This window comes from Miscanthus floridulus, chromosome 1, assembly GCF_019320115.1.
Source record: "Miscanthus floridulus cultivar M001 chromosome 1, ASM1932011v1, whole genome shotgun sequence".
NCBI lineage: Eukaryota > Viridiplantae > Streptophyta > Magnoliopsida > Poales > Poaceae > Miscanthus > Miscanthus floridulus.
Window position 1 is genome coordinate 160,153,435 of NC_089580.1, and position 20,558 is coordinate 160,173,992.

The 20,558-nt window shown below is 41.9% G+C and overlaps 3 protein-coding genes and 1 long non-coding RNA gene across 9 annotated transcripts; 2 read left to right on the top strand and 2 right to left on the bottom strand.

The window, feature by feature from the left end:
* Positions 1–211: 211 nt before the first annotated feature.
* Positions 212–3,673, top strand: LOC136499760 (WUSCHEL-related homeobox 6-like). The gene is made up of 3 exons (XM_066495299.1): positions 212–1,177; positions 2,343–2,518; positions 3,198–3,673. The coding sequence occupies exons 1-3, from the start codon at positions 427–429 to the stop codon at positions 3,213–3,215; spliced, it is 945 nt and encodes a 314-aa protein (XP_066351396.1). The 5' UTR covers positions 212–426; the 3' UTR covers positions 3,216–3,673.
* A 7,845-nt stretch (positions 3,674–11,518) lies between these two features.
* LOC136545507 (uncharacterized) lies at positions 11,519–17,810 on the top strand. Of its 6 annotated transcripts, none has more exons than XR_010781061.1 (5): positions 11,519–11,702; positions 13,993–14,082; positions 14,530–15,808; positions 16,798–17,021; positions 17,320–17,809. It is a non-coding gene; the product is annotated as an uncharacterized lncRNA (long non-coding RNA). The 6 variants fall into 6 exon arrangements; XR_010781063.1 differs by having other exon boundaries at positions 14,530–15,034; positions 15,694–15,808; positions 16,798–17,808; XR_010781071.1 differs by having other exon boundaries at positions 14,530–15,034; positions 15,694–15,808; positions 16,802–17,808.
* Positions 12,077–14,862, bottom strand: LOC136545496 (myb-related protein 2-like). Its single transcript, XM_066537516.1, has 7 exons — positions 14,726–14,862; positions 14,400–14,613; positions 14,244–14,320; positions 14,107–14,164; positions 13,938–14,025; positions 13,801–13,870; positions 12,077–12,980 (listed from the first exon to the last, which is right to left on the bottom strand). Exons 2-7 carry the CDS (start codon positions 14,611–14,613, stop codon positions 12,426–12,428), a joined length of 1,062 nt encoding a protein of 353 aa, XP_066393613.1. The 5' UTR covers positions 14,726–14,862; the 3' UTR covers positions 12,077–12,425.
* A 320-nt stretch (positions 17,811–18,130) lies between the features above and the next one.
* On the bottom strand, positions 18,131–19,263 carry LOC136466281 (two-component response regulator ORR1-like; the record flags this gene model as incomplete). Its single annotated transcript, XM_066464676.1, has 2 exons — positions 18,131–18,658; positions 18,760–19,263. Coding segments are annotated over 2 exons (654 nt in total), but the record flags the coding sequence as incomplete, so codon positions are not given.
* Between the last annotated feature and the right edge of the window lie 1,295 nt (positions 19,264–20,558).

The window sequence follows — 20,558 nt, forward strand, 5'->3', positions numbered from 1 at the left end:
TTGCTTCTCCGGTTCTCCTAACCAACATGGAACTTTTTTCCCTTTTACAATGACAACAACCTTGCAGTAAAAAAAAATTGTACCACTCTCCAGTAGAGTAAGATAGCTATGGTTCTATAATGGATAGGAGTTACTCTTCCTCGTCTAGCCCCCCGCCCCTCCTATAAGTACAACCCCACAACAAAGACATGAGTGTGCAAGTGTGGTTGTCTTCTAAACTGGGTGCCTCTAGCTCTTCCTCAAGTTAGCCACTTCACTTCTCTCTCGATCGAAGTCGAAGCACAAACCTACTGCCCTCCCACCTCCCACGTAGTGTGTGTGCTACTCGATCGTGTGTCGCGCGCACACACAACCTTCCAAGAACCAAAGATTCCTTGAACCAACGTTCTTCTTCACCTAACTAGTAACCAGCAGTTCGATCGATCGATGGAGGGGAGCAGCAACAGTCCGGACAGGCAGTCGTCGGGCGGCAGCCCTGTGGAGCGCGGAAACGGTGGTAGCGGAGGCCGGGGCACCGGGGAGCCGGTGCGGTCGCGGTGGACGCCGAAGCCGGAGCAGATACTGATCCTCGAGTCCATCTTCAACAGCGGCATGGTCAACCCGCCCAAGGATGAAACCGTCCGCATCCGCAAGCTGCTCGAGCGCTTCGGCGCCGTCGGGGACGCCAACGTCTTCTACTGGTTCCAGAACCGCCGCTCCCGCTCGCGCCGCCGCCAGCGCCAGATACAGGCCGCCGCCGCGGCGGCGGCGGCGGCAGCGGCAGCGGCCTCCTCCGCGGCCAACAGCTCTCCCGCGGCTAGCGCCACCGTCGGCAGCCTTCCTTCTGGTGCTCTACAATATCCCTTGGCCATGGGCGGGACCGCCTGCCAGTATGAGCAGCAGGCGAGCTCCTCCTCGTCGTCGGGAAGCACTGGGGGCTCTCTTGGGCTGTTCGCGCTCGGGGCCGGGGTGCCCGGCACCGGCGGTGGGTACTTCCAGGCGTCGTGTGGCGCTTCGTCGCCGCTGGCGACAGGGCTGATGGGGGACGTGGACAGCAGCAGTGGCGGCAGCGACGATCTCTTCGCCATCTCCAGGCAGATGGGGTTCGCGGCGAGCGGCCCCGTCGCCTCGGCCTCGGTGGCGCCGAGCACCACTACGGCACACCAGCAGCAGTATTACTCATGCCAATCGCCTGCAGGTGAGTATACTACCGAACACTGATCTAGCTTAATTTTGTGGGTTTGTCTTCGAATTGGATCGGTTGCTTTGTCTATTTCATGCATGTATTTCTCAACTCAACTTTGATGGAAAACGTTGGTTTTCACCGCTACAATTTTGTGCGTTTATTTTCATTGATGAAGTATCAGGGAATTGATGCAGAATTCGAGGAGATCTAGCTTGGTTCTTTTGGACTCGCATGCTTTATTTTGGTCTTCCTTGGTATTAATTAATTGCATCGGTTCTTGTTCTTTAGTTCTTCAGTATTGTTCGGTTACCTCCCATTCCCATGTACATAAGATCATACCACATGATACATATGTTGTCCTCTCTCGCTCCCGCCACCATGTATATCCATACGTATACGTGACTGTTTGTAGAAATTTAATTAAACATCGTGTGGTTGGGAGGCAAAGTTGAACAGTTAGGACTAAAACTAAACCTGAATATTAACACTCATGTACTGAACATAATATGCATGCATGCATCGACCACTACTTGTTTTTGCCTTTTGGTCTACTTAACCCTCGCTCCATGCGACCATGCATGGATCTGAAACTTTTGAGTACCATTAATTCAACCATGTATTTGATACCTAGTATGTTAAACCAGAAGTTCAATTATTTACATATGCCTTTGAAATAGTAATTGGGTTGGCACTTCACCATTTCCTGCATGTATACTTCTGCCTTACATTTAGCATCCTCAATTAACAAAAAAAAAAGTTAGGTATTGCCTCTAGCTAGCTAGCAGGTTAAAGCAAAGGAACTCTGTGCCGTACAACAAAGCTAATGGTGCTGTAATCCAAGCATGCATGCAACTACTACTGATCATATAAATATTTTCATGCATGCTAACCTTGAATTAGTTTGCCCCTCTCTGTCGAGAAAAAACCTAGACCCAAAACGTGAGAATGAAGACCGACTTGAGGAGTATATTATATATACTAGTATATAGCAACGACTAAATGGCATTCATAATCATCTCAAATTCAATCAGAACTCCGCATCCATTTGTTAATTCTGTCGTCAGTTGGCAGCTAGATATAATTCTAAGATGCCGCTATTTGATTTCTTTTGGAGTGGATTCTGAACTAACTGGCTACCTGTGTGGATTGATTGGCTGTGATTGCCTTCTAATTCCAGCGACGATCACGGTGTTCATCAACGGAGTCCCAATGGAGGTTCCCAGGGGTCCAATAGACTTGCGAGCCATGTTGGGCCAGGACGTGATGCTCGTCCATTCCACCGGGGCCCTCCTCCCAGTCAACGACTATGGAATTCTAACGCAGAGCTTGCAGATGGGTGAAAGCTATTTCTTGGTAATCTCCCATATCGCCTCTCTCATCTACTTCCTCTATTCTAAATTGTAAGTGTACATATTTCTAAATACATAGCTTTTGATACGTACATAGATATATAAATTATGTCTAGACACATACTATATTATCTAGAAAAGTCAAAACAACTTACAATTTGGAACGAATGGAATATATATCTAATCTAGTCACCGGTAGTTAATCCACTCAAGCACTCTAATTAGATGCACATTGGCGTACGTTACGTTGTATATATATACGCATACAACATTCATGTGCATGCATATATGAGTATATATATGCATCTATGAGATCAGTTGAAATAATGCATTTACCATTACTGGTAATCATTGTTTATTTTCTTTCTCCTTGCAATATACTTCATTCATTCCAAATTATATATAAGTCGTTCTGTCTTTTTATAGATACATAGCTTTTGCTCCATACTCTCTCATTCCAAATTATAATACATTTTAGCTTTTCTATATACATAGCTTTTAATATATATTTAGAGACATATTATATATCTATGTGCATAGCAAAACCATATATCTACAAAAGTCAGAACGGCTTACAATTTGAAATGAAGGAAGTATAGCATTGTTCATGTACATATATATATATATATATATATATATATACCTTACAAGTTACAACAATTGTTTTGCTGTTATCCACACAGGTAGCAAGGCCAACTTAAAACTGCCCGCACGTAGCTAGATTGTAGCGCAGTCTGCCGGCCGGTCTCTACTCCATATTCATCGGTTCAGAGATGGGATGCAGTTCATGATCAATCAAGATGGGACATCTGCAATCAAATGATATATCTGTCCATCGTCCATATATAGTCCTTCGAGAAGAAAAGTTAGCTAGCACCAAGAAAATATATGTATATTGCACCTCAAGAAAGTACCTACATATGTCCTTAAAACATAAGAAAGAGCGTACGTGGGCGGTTCAGTTTTCCGATTGGATTATGAAGTTGGTGTTCTCTCTCACGCACCATTTTCTTTACAAGATATGCATGTGAATGCATGCATGAATCTCCTTGACAGTCGAGCTACACATGTTCATTTAGCTCGACAGTTGCACCTTTGTAATAATGATTAAATTTATAACTGTTAAAGCTGTATGTCTATATATATGTCGGCTGGTGGACCGTGCTTGGAATGTCTGTCCTTATGTAAGGCCAAATAATGGAGGTCTAAAATATATGATCTTATTGCTACGGCCTCTAGTGCATATGACAATGAAATTTATTATTTTTATATGAATTTTTGCAAAACGAGTTTGAATCTCAAATTTTGTGACAATACACATCTAAAGATGCACTATCGGTGTGCATAGTTTTAATTTTTTGAAAACTCCTAAGTATGGTTTTGCAAAGGGTTTTCACAATTAAACCGAAAATATGGTTTGCACTGAATATTTTGCCCCAGTATCATGCAGGTGTTTCCACTCTCCACATGAAGCTACGCCACCACTGTTTCCCTGCAAACTCTATTTATTTATATATAAGTACTACTCCCTCCGTTCCTTAATATAAGCCATATAGATTTCTAAAGAAAATTCCAAAATATAGGTACGTATCAGCTTCCACGCCGATTAGTTTGGAAATCTTCCCACCGTACATAGCACATGCCCCAACCAATCCCTTAGATTTATGAAGCAATCTGATTGGGAGAGAGAAGATGGTCTGTTTTTCCTTTTTTTTTCTCGGTCTCACATCCTTCCTCAAGTCGTGCGTTAATATTGGTGCTAAAAACTATATGGTTTATATTAAGGAACGGAGGGAGTACTATAAATCGGCTCAAACGCACTAAACTAGTGTGTCTCGCGTTCTTCTAAAATCGCTCGGCTCTTGTTGTTGGTATACGGTGTCGAAGTGTAGCACCAAGCACATGCCTATCGCACATGAGCCCACATGCATGCAGCAGACAAATATATATCTCGTACCGTACCTACGCACGGCCGATTCGTCGCATGAGGTTTAGGAAATTCTCGCAGCACGTAGTGAAACAAAAAAACCCATATATTACACCATATCAGACATCAGACGTGCATGCAGCATGAACATATATATAACGCCATAACAGCAAAGGATGCAATTGAACTGAACATTTGCTTGCCGCAAATAGTGCAGGAACAATGATGGGGGCGGCCGCTCTCGCTCGTGCAGAGGTTCCTGAGCTAGCTGTACCCGAACGGACGTGTCAAGCGTGGCTGAAGCCGGCCGGCTCCGACGCCGGCAGGCGGCACCTGCCCTCCACCGCCCCATGTAGCCTATCCGGGAGAAAAGCGCGTCGATCCCTCGTCATTTTCCCCGAAAAGCGCCCATTCTTACACGGTTTTTTGGGGCGCCCTGCATAAGCACACGGTTTGGAGGCTATAGAGCCTTGGACCCTGTAGCACTATATCTGCGATCCTGCATGCATATGCACCTCGATCGATCGATCCTATATGTACCCTTGATGGGTGCAGGGCTTCAGGCTAAAGTATTTGGAAGTAAAAAAAAAACCGGCCTGCGATGGGTAAACAGCCCCCCGTAGTTTTACGTTAGAAAGGAAACCTCTCACGCAAGCCGAGAAAATCTCCGAACCCCATGCTTTGTCCTCACATAAGGGCCCGTAACCCTATGAGTGGACCAGAACCTTCCTACGTGTACTTTGGAACACGGGACATATGAGAGTTTTTTTTCTACGCAAACTACGCGCATACTGTAGCTGTACCTGCGGCTGCCGGAAGTCAACCTCCCAACCGGGCCTTCCCACGACGGTGACGGAACCACTCGAGCTCACCCTCGCTCTCAAGTATTTGGAAGTACGTCTCTGATCTGGGCGAGTGTAGCCAGGCGTGATGAGTTGTCCTCCCTGACAACGCGGGTAAGATGTCGGTCGGGTGTCGTGTTCTGGCACGTCCCCCTCGAGGGATCGGCGCGTTAATTCCATCCCCCGTCTCGCCAAACCGAGAGTTTGGCGTCGCTCGAGGCAAAGGAATCTGCTCTCTGCCACTGCATGCACACCGAGTCAAATCAAATTATTTAAGACTATATTCACTCTCCTGCGTTGAACTGAAGACTAGTGCGTTCTTCTTGGCCGAAGTGTTCATGCACAGGCTCGATCGCCAGCTGTAGCGAGCTCTTCGACCCTGCCGAATCAACGTGGGGAACAGCGATCGGCGATCTGGCCGACACATAATTTGCGCATCCAGCGGCGATACTCACGTACTGGAGTACTTCGTTCTTCCTCCGCTATTAACCTTCTCCGAATCTAAACGTCGATCATTTTAGAATTTTATTTATTCCGTCAAACTTTTTTAGCTTAGACCATCAATTTATATAAAATAAAATCATATACTGGTTGTGTTATTCATTATATATAGAGAAATACCTTCATATTAGATGGTGGTATATTTTAACAAAATTTCTAGTCAAGCTATCACATATTCACATTGGAGACCATGTTAAAATGTCACAATGATCCATTTTTATAATCAGTTGGAAGTATATGACATCATTATCTTTTTTTCTAAACACCAACAATATTCATTTAATTATTTAGTTAAGTAAAGTCAAATAGGCAACACTTTATTTGGAAAAAACAACTTTAAACTTAACATGTTTGTTTATGACATCATTAGCTTTTTCTCAAACGTTGACCAACAATATTCATTTAATTATTTAGTCAACTTTAAATTTGACTTGTTCGTTTATGATATCATTAAAAACTACTTTGACCAACAATATACATTTAATTATTTAGTTAAGCAAAGTGAAAAGGGCAACACTTGATATGTCAAAAGAAAATTGAACTTGACATGTTTGTTTGACCATTTGCACAAATATTTATAACAAAGATGAATAGTCAAACAAAATGAAAAAGTCAACAATGCCCGTTTAGATATTCTATAAACTATATGCGATAGATTTTACTATTTACTTTATATGTGTTTTTCTTTTCTCTTTCCATTGCAACCATGCACGTGGGTTCTAAATACGTGTATAGTTGATACCTTAGTTGAAGTTATATCAACCCTTATGGCTATTTTTGTGGCATCGTGAATGAAAGGATCAAGATGCCCAAGAGAGGGGTGAATTGGACTAATTCTAAATTTCTTTCAATAATTAAATCATATGGTTAGCCTAATTAACCCTTTGTGCCTAGAAAGTGTTCCTAATTGTTCTATCGCACAAAAGATTTGCAACCTAAGTTCCAATCCTACTCTAGCATGGCAATTCTAAGAATGTAAAGACACGAAATGAATTGCTCAAAGTAAATAGAGAGGAAGGAACGCGACGATGTTTTGCCGAGGTATCAGAGAGTCGCCACTCCCCACTAGTCCTCGTTGGAGCACCCGCACAAGGGTATAGCTCCCCCTTGATCCGCGCAAGGATCAAGTGCTCTCTACGGGTTGATTCTTCGACACTCCATCGCGGTGAATCACCCACAACCGCTCACAACGTGAGTTGGGTCACCCACAAGCTCCGCCGGGTGATCACCGAACTCCCAATCACCACCAAGCCGTCTAGGTGATGGCGATCACCAAGAGTAACAAGCACGAACTCTCACTTGACCACGACAAGCCTAATGAGAAGGTGGATGCACACTTTGCTACTCTTGATCTTCACTAATGAGGGCTCTCTTTGGGATTCTCAAATTTCAATCACCTCACTAGGACCTTGCTCTTCTTGGCACTCTCTAAGGTGTTTCTCAGTTGTTGGAATGAGCAAAAGTACCCCCACACACCAGTGGAGGCTCTATTTATAACATGGGCTGAAAAACGAACCGTTATGTGCCTCTGCGGGGTGACCGGACGCTCCGGTCATGTTGACCGGACGCACCGATCAGTATACCCCGAGCTCCAGTGGTTGCTCGATAGAGAGGGAGTGGGAGGCCGGAGTGGAGAGGGAGAGGGAGGCCGGAGTGGAGAGGGAGAGGCGCCACCGAGAGAGGGAGTAGGGGCCGACCGTCAACGGCGGTGGTCCAGGAGGGGAGGGGCGCACGGGGTGCTCGGGTGGGGACTAGGGAGGGGCGCTGGGGAGGGGACGGGAGGGGGGTATTTGACGAGATTTTTTTTGTTTGCCGAGTGTCCGATCTGGACACTTGGCAAAGTTTCCAGAAAAAAGATTATTTATTTGTTTGCCGAGTGTTTTAGATCTGAGCACTCGGCAAAGTTTTTTTTTAATTTTTTTCTTTTTCTTTTCCAGAAAAAATCTTTTATTTCTTTGCCAAGTGTTCTAGATCTAAGCACTCGGTAAAGTTTTTTCCCCATTTTTTATTCTTCTTCTTTTTCAAAAAAATGATTTTATTTCTGAGTGTTTTTTTGGACACTTGGCAAACCATATCTTTGTCGAGTGTTTTTTTTTGACACTCGGCAAACCATATATTTGCAGTGTTTTTTTGTTGACACTCGGCAAACTCCCTCTTTGCTGAGTGTTTTTTTTGCCGGGTGTTTTTAGCTCAGCACACGGCAAAGAGCTTCTTTGCCGAGTGTCCGAGGAAATGCACTCGACAAACATAAAAGCACTCGGCAAAGAGCCAGTTTTCGGTAGTGATTTCACTCAAGATGTTGGACTTTCTCTATTAAAGAATTATAAGTGTAGTAGTATTGTTCAAATAAGAGTTATTAACTACCATCATTTATATGCCATAATGTTCCAGTTACATGTATAAAATTATCTAAAGTAATAACTTATAATTTTTCTATCATAGAGTTTTAATATAATTTAAAATGAATTGTCAGTTCATTAGTGTGTAGTTTGTTAAGGGAACATTGTAACGATAAAAAATATAAAAAACTAATGAATACAACATTTTAGCTTATGAAAACGAATGATCGCTAACTTATATATGTATACATGGTGTACATGGTGACACATAGCGTTTAAGATTACTATGAATATAACGATGAAAAAGTGGGTAATTATGCTTTATAAGGCACGTATGGGTAAAGATATTTTGGCTTTCAACATTTGTATCGTATTATTATATTTTAAAAAATATATATTTATGTGTTAAGTTCAAAGTCTAGTGGTCATTTTATCTTTTACTAAAAACATGGAATATTGGTTCTAGAATCCACCCTTGTTTACTACAACGACATAAATGGTCATTTCAGTCTACACCACCATTTCACTCAAGATGTTGGACTTTCTCTATTAAAGAATTATAAGTGTAGTAGTATTGTTCAAATAAGAGTTATTAACTACCATCATTTATATGCCATAATGTTCCAGTTACATGTATAAAATTATCTAAAGTAATAACTTATAATTTTGCTATCATAGAGTTTTAATATAATTTAAAATGAATTGTCAGTTCATTAGTGTGTAGTTTGTTAAGGGAACATTGTAACAATAAAAAATATAAAAAACTAATGAATACAACATTTTAGCTTATGAAAATGAATGATCGCTAACTTATATATGTATACATGGTATACATGGTGACACATAGTGTTTAAGATTACTATGAATATAACGGTGAAAAAGTGGGTAATTATGCTTTATAAGCACATATGGGTAATTTAGATTCAAATTAAAGGAATTACTTTATGTTATCGTTGAAAATAGCATAGATGAGTAATTTAAAAGCAAATTTAGGTTTTCCTTTGAATTATGTTTTATAATAGAAAAGGTTGATAGTTTGGTAGATTTAGGGGTTATTTTTGTTTTTCGTAATAGTAGAAATGGTAACTTCTTTTTGGAAACTGAATAGATCTAATGGCACTTTTATCTATGATGGTTATAGATGGGTGACATGATGACCAGATGTTTCTAATTCTTATGGAAATATCTAGTATTTTTTCTAACACATCTTGTGAAAATTAATGTGGAAACTAAACTTTGTTAAGAGACTCCACTTAGTAATATTAAGATATTTGTTGTCATCCTTTGCAGCTATGTGGATCTTCAATATGTCTTTATAGTTGAAACTTAAGCTTAATAAGTTGTATCGACTTTTGATTCATCCTTTTCTATGACACCATGAATCTATATTTTGACTTTACATTTTAATCTTATTAGTTCTTATATATTATTCTTCTGTTAAGTTCAAACTCTAATATTTGTTGTATCTTTTATTCAAAGTTTTTTCTTTTATATTTTATTAAAAATAGATTCTAGGTCCTAAACTACACTCTTAGCAACTACGGTGGCATAAAGGTCATTTCAGCTTGCACTACAACACTCAAGATGTTTTGCTATATTGAACAATTACTCAGTATTGTTTTATAAAAATATGGAGTGCTTAAGTTTGAATTACCAGCATTGATATGTCATAATAGTTTAGTGTAAATATATACGTATATAAAACAAGAATTTACAAAAATTATTGTTTTATAGTATTACTATAATTTAGAGTGAATTGGTACGTGATTGCTATGGGAACATTTTGTTCATGAATAAGGAACACTAAAATAAACATTTATTCTAATTTATGCATAATTGTAGTTTAACATGATAGAAGTGTGCAATTTAGAAACATATATAGCGTACATAGATTTGAGCGATATTTAGTTTATTTTTATACCTGTAGACGTGGGTGATTAGATACAAATTAAAGGGTTATTTTGTATTATCTTTCATAATGATGGGTGTTGATAGTTTAAAAGCAAATTTAGGGATTATTTTGCATTATTTTTTTATAATGGAAAATGTGGGTTCTTTAGATACAGATTTATGGGTTATGTTGCATTATCTTTCATAATGGCACAAGTGCATACTTTAAATGACATTTACAGAGTTATTTTAAATTATATTTGATAATGACATATGTAGATATTTTAGATGTAATATTAGGGGTTACTTTATGTATTTTTTATAATAGTGTGGGTGGGATCATTCTTTTAGAAAATACTATAGATCCAATGACTATTATTGGTGGATGGTTATAGAGTTTACTAAATTAAAGGCAAGATGCTTAATTTTTTTAGAATTTTTTTCTAGCGTGTGTTGATTTATATTTTTCATAACACGTTTATGAAAATCAACATGGAGGCTGCGCTAGAGAACTGCAAGTGATATTAAGATACACATTCAGCGGCGCAACCAAACACACACGCAAGTCACCGCTAGCATTATTGCCTCGGCCATCTCTCGTCTATCTGCAAACTAATACTACTTCAGTACTTTGCATATAGTGATAGATGAATCATAAAGTTAGCTTTACGACTTCAGCATGCATCGGATAAAAAGAGATGTTGATACGTATAGAATGGGTGGGACAAAGGGAACTTAGGATAAGAGCACTTGACGTACGGGGTAATCGCGATGCAAACCCAAGTCAAGCTTGTAGGATTACTCTATGCAAAGTAGGATTTGAATAAATTGAGAAGCGTCAGATCATCTGTGCCAAGAGTGCAGAATTAGGCAGCCGAATCCTTCAGTAGCGATTGGCTTTGCATGGTACATCTAGCTAGCTTAAAGAGGGCCATAGGCTGTAGCTACTAGCCTGCAGGAGCAATGTTCTGTAGTATAATTACCTAATAAATGGTTTGTAGCAGAACAGAAGGGCACTGCGTGAGGAATGAGGACCAATGAGTTGCGGTCATGGCAATTGCAGGGTCTTTCTCGGACCAGACCAGGTCAGCATATACGGCACTCGGTTTCGCTTTTTGACAAAATAACCATCTGGTCAGCACAATTGTAGAGCAAATCTTACGGCCGGTTGCTGCTCGCATCGACCATCCTCAGCCCTCAGGCCTCAGCTGCAGCGAGGTTTACGGTGGTTTCTCCACAGAGACGGCTCGATGAATGACGATGGGGATGGGCTTGCATTAGACTGTTCGGCGCAGCAGAACGAATAAAATGATGGGCTGCGAAGTAAGCTAAAAAACTGATGGGCCGCGAAGCAATCTAAAAGGGCCGACTGCACATGGGCTTTAGTCCTCGGCAAAGTCCCCCAGAAGAAACGGTCGTTCTTGATGTGACAGCTGCTCCGAGCCTCCGACGGCTTCCCGTTGCACGTTGGCGAATGGCGACCTTCAAATCAAACTGACAAATTGGTCGGAGCAAAACCCAAGTGGAAGTATATAGATAGATTCTCTAATCCCCACCCCCCCTGCTCAGAATTGGCTGAGCCTTTTTTTTTTTACCTTTTGGGAGGGAAGAAGCGGCGGCGTTTGTTTAGCAGGGGAGATCCCCTTCCGCGGTCATCCAACGGGCGCCACCACCCAGATCAGTTTGGAGGTACGATTGATTTATTTACCTTTGCAGCTCAGCGGCTGCTAGATTTATCTGCCTTGTCATCGAAGAGCAATCCTGATATCTTATTGGATTTGCGCATTGGGAGTAAATCTGTTCCATTCCAGCTTCGTGGCCGCATGAAAGTATGAAACCACTGTGTATAATCCCAAAAGGAACACGAAGCAGGTGTTTTCAACGGTGCATCCGCCCCTTTTGTTTTGCGCACCAGTTGCTGTTTGTTGTAGGTTCATCATTTGGCAGCAGAATGTAGGCAAGACGCACGCTTAGCTGATGGCAAAACAGGGGGGCAATTGATGAAGAGAAATCGGTTCCTGGGCACTGTCAGTCCCAGCAGCAATCAGTAACATGGTTTTGTGACAGAAATCGTTGTATTTATATGCTGGTACAGAATCACAATAAGGTATAGCCGGAGAACACTGGGTTCTCTCAAATACACTCTACCGATCTACATGACCTACTTATTGTTAATTCCATCACTTATTTCACTGAACTGTGATGGGCCGACAGCACCGCTGTTCCGAAGGTCACCTAGGTCCTGCCATGCAGGATATGTCAATGCTGCTGATCTTTGAAAGAACTCATTCGGTTTCACTTCCTCTCTTTTTGCTGCTATCTTGGCAGAAGGAGCCAATCTCAAGCTTATAAGCTTGTCACTCTTGATAAATCAAGTCAGATTTAATTTGCAAGGTCTTTTGCTAATTCTTCTTAGGTCCAGTTGAACCCATTCAAGTCAATTTTCTTGCAGTTCTGTGGCCCGTCAGTGGTGTCATTGATATTCAGATCCAATTTTGCTGCCTTGCGTGTCATACTAAAACTGTCTCTCTCACGCCTGTCTAGGTGGCTTGGAGGCCTCATGCTTAGCTTGTCAAGGAACAAATCCTCTCTCCCTCTTTCTTTTGCTTGTATATCGAAGGTCATGCCTCCTATCTCCTTTCCTCTGTGAGCAGAAAGGCTGATTGATAGGATATCTTGATCTTTCTGTGAGCCATCACAAGCAGTTAAGCAGCTGTCAACTGACCCATCGCCAAGTTGGATGGTGTGCCCTTGTAGAATTTGGGAACCTTCAATCTCAAAGCCTGTAAATGCATGCTGGAGGCATTCTGTCGATACCTTTGAGACTAATTCTGACAGTTGCATCTTCGCGGTTTCTACACCGACTGACCCTGCATTCTGCTTTGAAAGTGTCTCCTGTGCCTTTTCTAGCACAGATTGTAGGTACTTCCCTTGTGCTTCAATGCGGAGTTGCAAATGTCTTTGTACCTGTTGAAAGGCATCGTTTATGTGTAAGGTATCACGTTATCAGTACTTGAGCACTGACAGTAAAGAGGTTGCGACATGAAAAGAATAAATTATTGATTTACAATTGGTCAGGTTGTTTGAACTTTTTTTAGCATCATTAGTTTTTACACGTTCTTTTTTAAACCGTGTTCAGTCAAATTATGACAAGAATATATCCATAGACAACCATGACTAGACCCTCTTGCATTGTGAGCCTCTTAGAAGTCATGCTCTGGTGTCCAGCATATACTTTTAGTTGATAAATGAGCTATAGATGTTGCATTGTGTGAAGGACAAGCTATGTGGATGCTCTAAAGCTAAAGATATGCATACATTACATACATTTTTTCTCTTGGATTTTTTACTCTATCAGTAATATAGGAACTAGTGCTTGGCTAAAAAAATTGGGGTGATTGGAGCAATTACAAGTGATGTTTTTTCTTAAAGGAATGGTTATTGAGATGTCATTTATTGACATGTAACATTATACATGATCTGACCATGTCCCGGAAGTTTACCAAATGATGGTTAAGCTACTTAATTTTTCTTTATTTGGATGTCTGTACATCAGGTACTTTCATGGCAAAATAAACCTTCATTCGATGAGTGTCCTAGATCTACTTAAAGCCTGGTTTGGGATACATTTTGCTATATATTTGGCCACACAATCTACTCCAGTTTTGTACACTATAGCTCTCCTAGGGATGCATCAGTTAGAAAATGTAAACATTTGTGTATTCGTAAGGAGTGTTTAAATGGTAACTTAGTTGGTAATATGATTTATTTTCTTCTGCTTCTGTACCTCTAGTTGCTCATGCAGTTGGCGCTGTACTTCAATTTGCATCTGAAGGGCTTCACCTATGTGCACAGATCTGATAAAATGCAAATCCATGTTATCTTATGCAAACATGTTGAAGCAAACATTTATTCATCTCTTACTTGTTTGTCTGGGTTCCAAGGTTTAAGTGGCTAGCTGGTGATCCATTTCCTTCAGGTGGTTTCTCCATTGCCATGGCGCAGCCAACCACTGAAGAGCAGAAAGGAGATTCAGTATGAAGCTTAATTGGAGGCTGATAACTGCTAGGTAATGAGAGAATGCTATAATTACCATTTTTTGCATTTCCACCATTAGCTTGGGCGTGAATGTTTTTGCTTAGCCTGTATTTCTAGTAAAAGACAAATCAACTTAGTTTCTTGCCACAAGGCGTACAAGGGAAAACACGATACTAGAAATTCCATGTCTACCTGAAGATGACTCTTAAGGTGGTATAGTGTTAGTCCAGGGACACCCATGAGTCTCATGATTGTCTTTGGTGTAGCTTCTGCAAATTTCAGAATTTAGATGGTAATCTTCCTTATGTTAGCTTATATGGTAGATATAGGGTTTAAACATGTACTTACTATCAGGCCCACCAAGTTGATTTACCGCCTCCACAAAACGCTCATGTAGTTCAGGTGTCCATTTTAACCTAGGTTTAGCATCAGTCGAAAGCACAAGCCCTGACTCTGCTGGAATGCTCCCTCCTTGCAGAAGCATGTGCCTTTCTGGAGGGAATGTCTGCCTAGAAGACAGGAAATGGCTGTGGCTCTGAAGCTGTTGTTGATGATGATACATCTAGCATGAAGACATTGCAGGCTTAAAGGTTAGGACGTATGAGGAGATCTCCTCTCTTTTTTTCTCCTTTGTTTGAGCAAACCAAATAATATGCACATGATACATCTCATACCTCTTCAATTCTGTTATGTACTGATATCTGGTTGCAGACTCCACAATCCTGATAGGAACTGTCTCTTGCAGTTTATCAGCCCTTTGTTTTGGTGAACTAAGGGTTGTTCGTCACACAATGGCGTTATATTCCTTGGGGTAATGCTCTAACAAACTATGACTACTCATGCCAAGATGTTATGCAGAGTCTGGTTTTATAAGGAAGGCAAGTGAGGAGAGAATATCGAATCGTTAGAACAAACACTCAAGCCTGGCCCAATCTTGGTGGCAACTGAAAAGAGGTATAGAGATATTATCCTTATTCCTTAAGGTACGTGTGGACCCTATGCGCACCTATCTTTTTATTTGTCAATTCTGCAAACACATTTGGATTCTGATTCCAACACTAACAAATATAGTTGATATTGCTTTAACTGGCACAAAGAGGTGTAAGGGGGTTGCAGGCATACATATTTGTTAAGTTTATTCTTCTTGCAGATAAAAGTGGGAACCTTGTTCTCAGGAAGAACATTTGAGATGTAGTTTGTAATAATGCCTTTGCGCTTGTAGGCCTACTATATCTTATATGTTCAGCACTAATTCCACTCTCCACCATACTTGTACCATGAAATCAAAGGGCAACATCTGTGCATAGTCGGCATTGATTAGGATTTAGGATTCTGTATGTTCAGCAACCATGGATTCTAGCAAATGTATGCCTTCAGGTTATACAACCATGGGTCCATGGCATACAGACGATAGGAGAATAATTTTTATCATTCATACGAGAGCGAAGTTTAAATTTCTTTTTGACCAGATGCATCCAGAAGAATTCGATAAAAGTTTTTCATATAAATAAAGTGAAAAGGAACTCATTCCCTTAGTGATGCCTTCCTTGGGACTGCACAAAAGCAAAGCATGGAATATTGGAATAAGCATATGGTTCTCTTTTGTCTCCTCATGTAAGTTTTGTACTTGTTCGGCTATCAGGGAAACGGAAAGTGGATAGACGAATCTGATGGGCTGTGCAACTATATGGAGTCCTCTGAGTTTGGCTACTATTTGTTCTACGTAAGGCGCAGAAAGTCTGGGCTTAAAAATGACGGTTAGTTCCTTTACTTCACTGCTCTATGTTGCTTTTGCTTTGAAAACATGCTTATCTGAACCGACATGGTTAGTCTTGTTTATTCGCCCCTCCATACTTGAGCAAAACTGGCTTAGGTTCAATGTTTGATACCTCTAACTGCCATGAAGTCCAGTCATATGGAATAGGCGGTGCTTACCTTTGTCTTATCTAGAGTGTTTTTTCTGTAAATTGTGAGGTGCTACAATTTTGCGCTGTAAGAGTCCCTTCAGGTTGATTTGTTCTGTAGTCCAGCTTTTCCATAAGAGAATAGTCTAGTTATTTTTTTCCATGATTCCATTTGTTCTGGTTATTGTGAGTTACAAATGCAAGATGTGCCACCTCGTAAGTTGTACCTCAGAAATCAAATCATTAACATGGTAAATCAGATATAACGAATTGCATTAAGATCCTCTCAGGCCTTTTCAAAAATAAAAGCTTGACAGGCATCCTTTGAAAAGCAACTTGTACGAGTGGTCCAACGCATCTTCTTTATAGCTTGCTATTTTGCAAGGTTTGCTTGTTGCCATTTCGTGGTTCAACCAGTCTTCTCTGAAGTACTTATAGGCCCTTGTTCCATCCATTAGGATAAGAAAACCGTCCTCCTGATATGATATAATATGATATGATCTGTACCCCCATTCCTGTTCAAGTGGGGCATGCTGGTGCATTTCTGTCGTTCCAAACCAAAATCACCCTATGCATGATTCCACGAGCATTGGCTGGGGAATTGTGTTCAATTATGGCCGATCATCAGCAGAGCTGAGACCACTGCGCATTAGAACATGGAATAAGCTCTTTCTGGCCGTAGCTTTATCTTTCGCATTGAATCCAACGAAAGCGAGCAAGGGGAGGAGAACGGAGAACTTTCTTTGCGCGGAGGATTACATTCAGTTGTTGCTTGTTAAGTGCTCGGAATCGTATGCTCCTGCTTTCTCTGTAAGCGCTCTTGACAATTATCGTTTTCGCAGGCAGACCGGCGAGCACGCGATCCCGGGGAAGGGAATAAGGAAAAGCGATGTTGACAAAGCTGCTGAAGGGGAATCCTGCGCTTTTTTGGAGGCAAAGATGAGAAGGAATATATCGCCTGTGTCGACCTCGCCTGCTTGGTTCTTCTGTTCCGTGACTTTGTGCTCCGCTGGATCGTGCTCGTGCCAGCCGCCAACAGGATGAGCACGTGTGAACCGTGGCATAGGTATGTTATTGTTTGCTCTACTACGAGTGTTTTGCTCATCAGACGTTCTTTGTTTACTGTATAAACTGATCCATTCGTCTCGGTTGCGGAGTATGGGAACACTTCAAATGATGCGAATTGGAAAGTATATAGAGTAAGACCTCTAGACAAGCTGTTTCTATAGTTTGGTGAAATGAACTAATGATACTTATGCTCGCATAAAAAACTAATGGTTCATGTATCTATTACTAGTACCCTTGTGGATGTTTTTATTTCTCACCTCGTCAGAGAAGAAATATGTTTGCTTCTGCTCGTGTAGAGTTGGCAGAGCAAATATGGGCGTTCCACAGATTAGTTGCCTAGTTGGAGACTTGGAAGTTATTCTGGGCTTAGCAGCTTTGATGAAAATTGATCAAATGAACATGGCGGATTTATCACTAGCAAAGCCGGAGCCTGGCCCAGCAGCATGGCAGCTCTCTGTGGCCCAGCTGAAGCTGCTGAAGTGCTGAACTATCGAAAACAGGCTGCCATCGCTCCTTGCAAGTTGCACCCGACCCGCTTTTTCGGCCGGGCTTCACGTGCGGCGCTCTCCTTCCATTCTCAAATCTGGAGCAAATCAAAACCTTTCTTCATATTTGGGTCCAATAAACTTACAAATTCATTAATAAAGTGCATGCTTACCTTTGTTTCAATGTTACCAGATCATTCTTGTAACATTTGGTTTTGTACTGTAGATTATAAGTGCATGCATACAGATTCATTCACAGGATAGCGTTGAGTATATAAAGCTACCATGTTTTCTTACCGAAGAGTAGCCTTTAATAGATTTATATTTCCTGAAGAATAGGAAAATCAATTTAGCATGATAATGGAAACAAAATGAATCAATACAATAGAAACATACCACTGAAGCTAGCTAATGCTTCGATCTTTTCTGAATACTTAAAAATCTTAGCTTTTGAAATGCTGAAAATATAACAAATTTTCCCTAAACATGCTCTGGTCATTCAAAAATATAAATAAGCAACAGGTGGTCAGTTTAACAAGGATTTTTCTGGAAGCAGGTTAATTTAGTACTTTTGAGTCAAGAAAAGGTTATGTTGTTAATGATAATAAGTCCATCAATCTAAGTCTTATTTTTTTTGGGGTCATCACAGGCAACAATTCTCATCTTGCATTTGCATAAAGGATATGAAACATGCACTTTGCAGCTTCTAGGAATCAACTCCAGCACCTTCTGGTTGAGCAGCGACGTCATCCATGCAGTCCCTAAATCCACCATGTGAAAAAAAAACAAATAAATCTTTCATGCAAAAAGACGCTCAAAAATAAAAAATCGCATCATTGAACAAGAGAGGCTGAGCAAACAAAAAGCAAATACACCTGCTTGGTGGAGCCTGAAAATAGCAGTACTTTACTTGGTGCAGCAGCAGAAGAACTTTGCATTTGCATTGGCGCCCAGTACTTCACTGCACTGCAGCGTTGCTCCTGGCTTTGCTGCTTGCTGCTCAGGCGCACCACAGGGAGAGTGAGCAGCGGCTGCCCGATGACCCTTTGTGCAGGAGCTCGACCAGGCACAGCACGGCATACACCAGCACGACGAGCTTGAGCAGGAGCGGCAGGTACTGCGAGAGCTCCAAGCTCGACGACTGCAGCACCTGGCAGAGAAGGAACAGAGACAAACGCGATCAGAGAAATGAGGAAAAAATTAACCTTCCCGTCCGAGGGCGAGTAGTGGCAGCCGGCGCGACGTACGTACCATGGCGACTCCGGCGAGGTTCGCTCGCCGTCCCGACGGCGACGTGGCACCGGCGGTGACGGCGGCGTCGGAGGGCGGCAGCACCAGGGGCTTGTTATTCCGCTTGTCCACGACGGCCTCGCACTCGCACGGCGCGGCGCCCTTGCTGGGCCTCGTGGCGGTGGAGCAGTTCCAGAGGCGCTGCACATCCTTTCTCTGGAGGGGCTTCACGATGAAGTCCTCGGCGCCGGCGTTCAGGCATCTGCTCCGAGCAAGCAGCAGATCGTGGAGACGGGGACGGAAGACCGCCGTCGTCGCGGGGCCAGAAGAAGGGGACGGAGGCGCGATCGTGGGCCGCGGGGACTGGATTTTGGAGACGGTCACGATCGGGAGAGGCGAGGCCTGGAGACGGTGACGCCGCCACCTGATCCTGGGCGCGGTCCTGGGGCGGCTGGGCCTGCAGACCGCGAGCGCGAGCGGGGTTCGGAGGCGGGAAGCGCCGGCCGCCGGAGACGGTGACGCTGGACGTGGTGTAGTCGAGGCGGTACGTCAATCGCGGATGTGTTGCCTTGGGCGCGGATACGGCGGATGTCGCGCGGATGTCGCGCGGATGATGACAGGGGGCTGAGGAGTACCATACATGCGATCCTGGCCGTCAGATCTGAGTGAGTGAGTAAAGAGAAAGAATAGTGAAAAACAATCTGGATGGTTTATTTGTACGGAGTTGCGTTTCTGGGTATACTTTGTAGGGTGCGTGGAGCAAGGCCATCTCAGTGGAAGAGGTTTTTTGGGTGGACTTAGCATAGAAAAAATAGTACTTTAGTAGGGTAGACTCTTGCTGATCTAACCATGTGTCGTTCTACTTTCTCCGCCTAAAAAATATAAATCACGCTTTTCAAAGAGTCCATCAATCTCAAATTCGTTTAGGTATATAGAAAATATTGTCAATTTTGTATCTCTAAGTATATTTATTGTTAAAATATTTTTCATAATTAATCTAATGTCACGGTAACTAGGACACTTGATATATACTCCATTTGTCCCAAAATAAATGTCATTCTCACTTTACGAGAAGTAAAACACTTTTAACTTTGATCAAATATATATTAAAAAATATTAATATTTATATTTATAATATATAATTAGCATCATTAGGTAGATCGTTGAATATAGTTTCATAATAAACTTATTTGAAGATATAAATGTTGCACGCATTTTGTATAAACCTAATTAAAGTTGAGAAAGTTTGATCTGCACGTGTCATATAATAACTTCTATTTTTGGAACGGAGAACCTCACTGGATGATCCGTTAGGTGACACAAACTAGGGTGTTTTGTTGAGTGTCTAGCGAGAGCCTGGATGGAAACGAGGACCATCCCATAGTGGTCAGCATCTCTGCGTACATGCATGACTTGTTTGGTTGGTTGTTCTATTCTAGCCAGGTTGCGTTGATCCTTTGAATGGTTGGATGACTTTTTCGCCCGATTTAGAGACAACAGATGTACCACAAGCCCCCAACTTGCACCACGCCAGCCAAGCTCGGCAGAAACAGTTTCAATTTCGTTTCTACAGAGCCAAGCCGACGGGAGAATCTTGCATCAGCTGGTCCTGTCTCAAGTCCATGTACAGACATCCAAACAACTTTTTCTTGCATCCCATGGGCCAGGCTAACCCATATGCACCCATCCAAACACGCTAGAAGTTACCACCAGATCGTACGGTGCACATGAGTGTTAGGCCACTTGACAAGTTGGTCCTCGGTGAATGATCCATCACGTGACCATTCAGCAGGGTCTAAGTCTAAAACTGAAACATACAC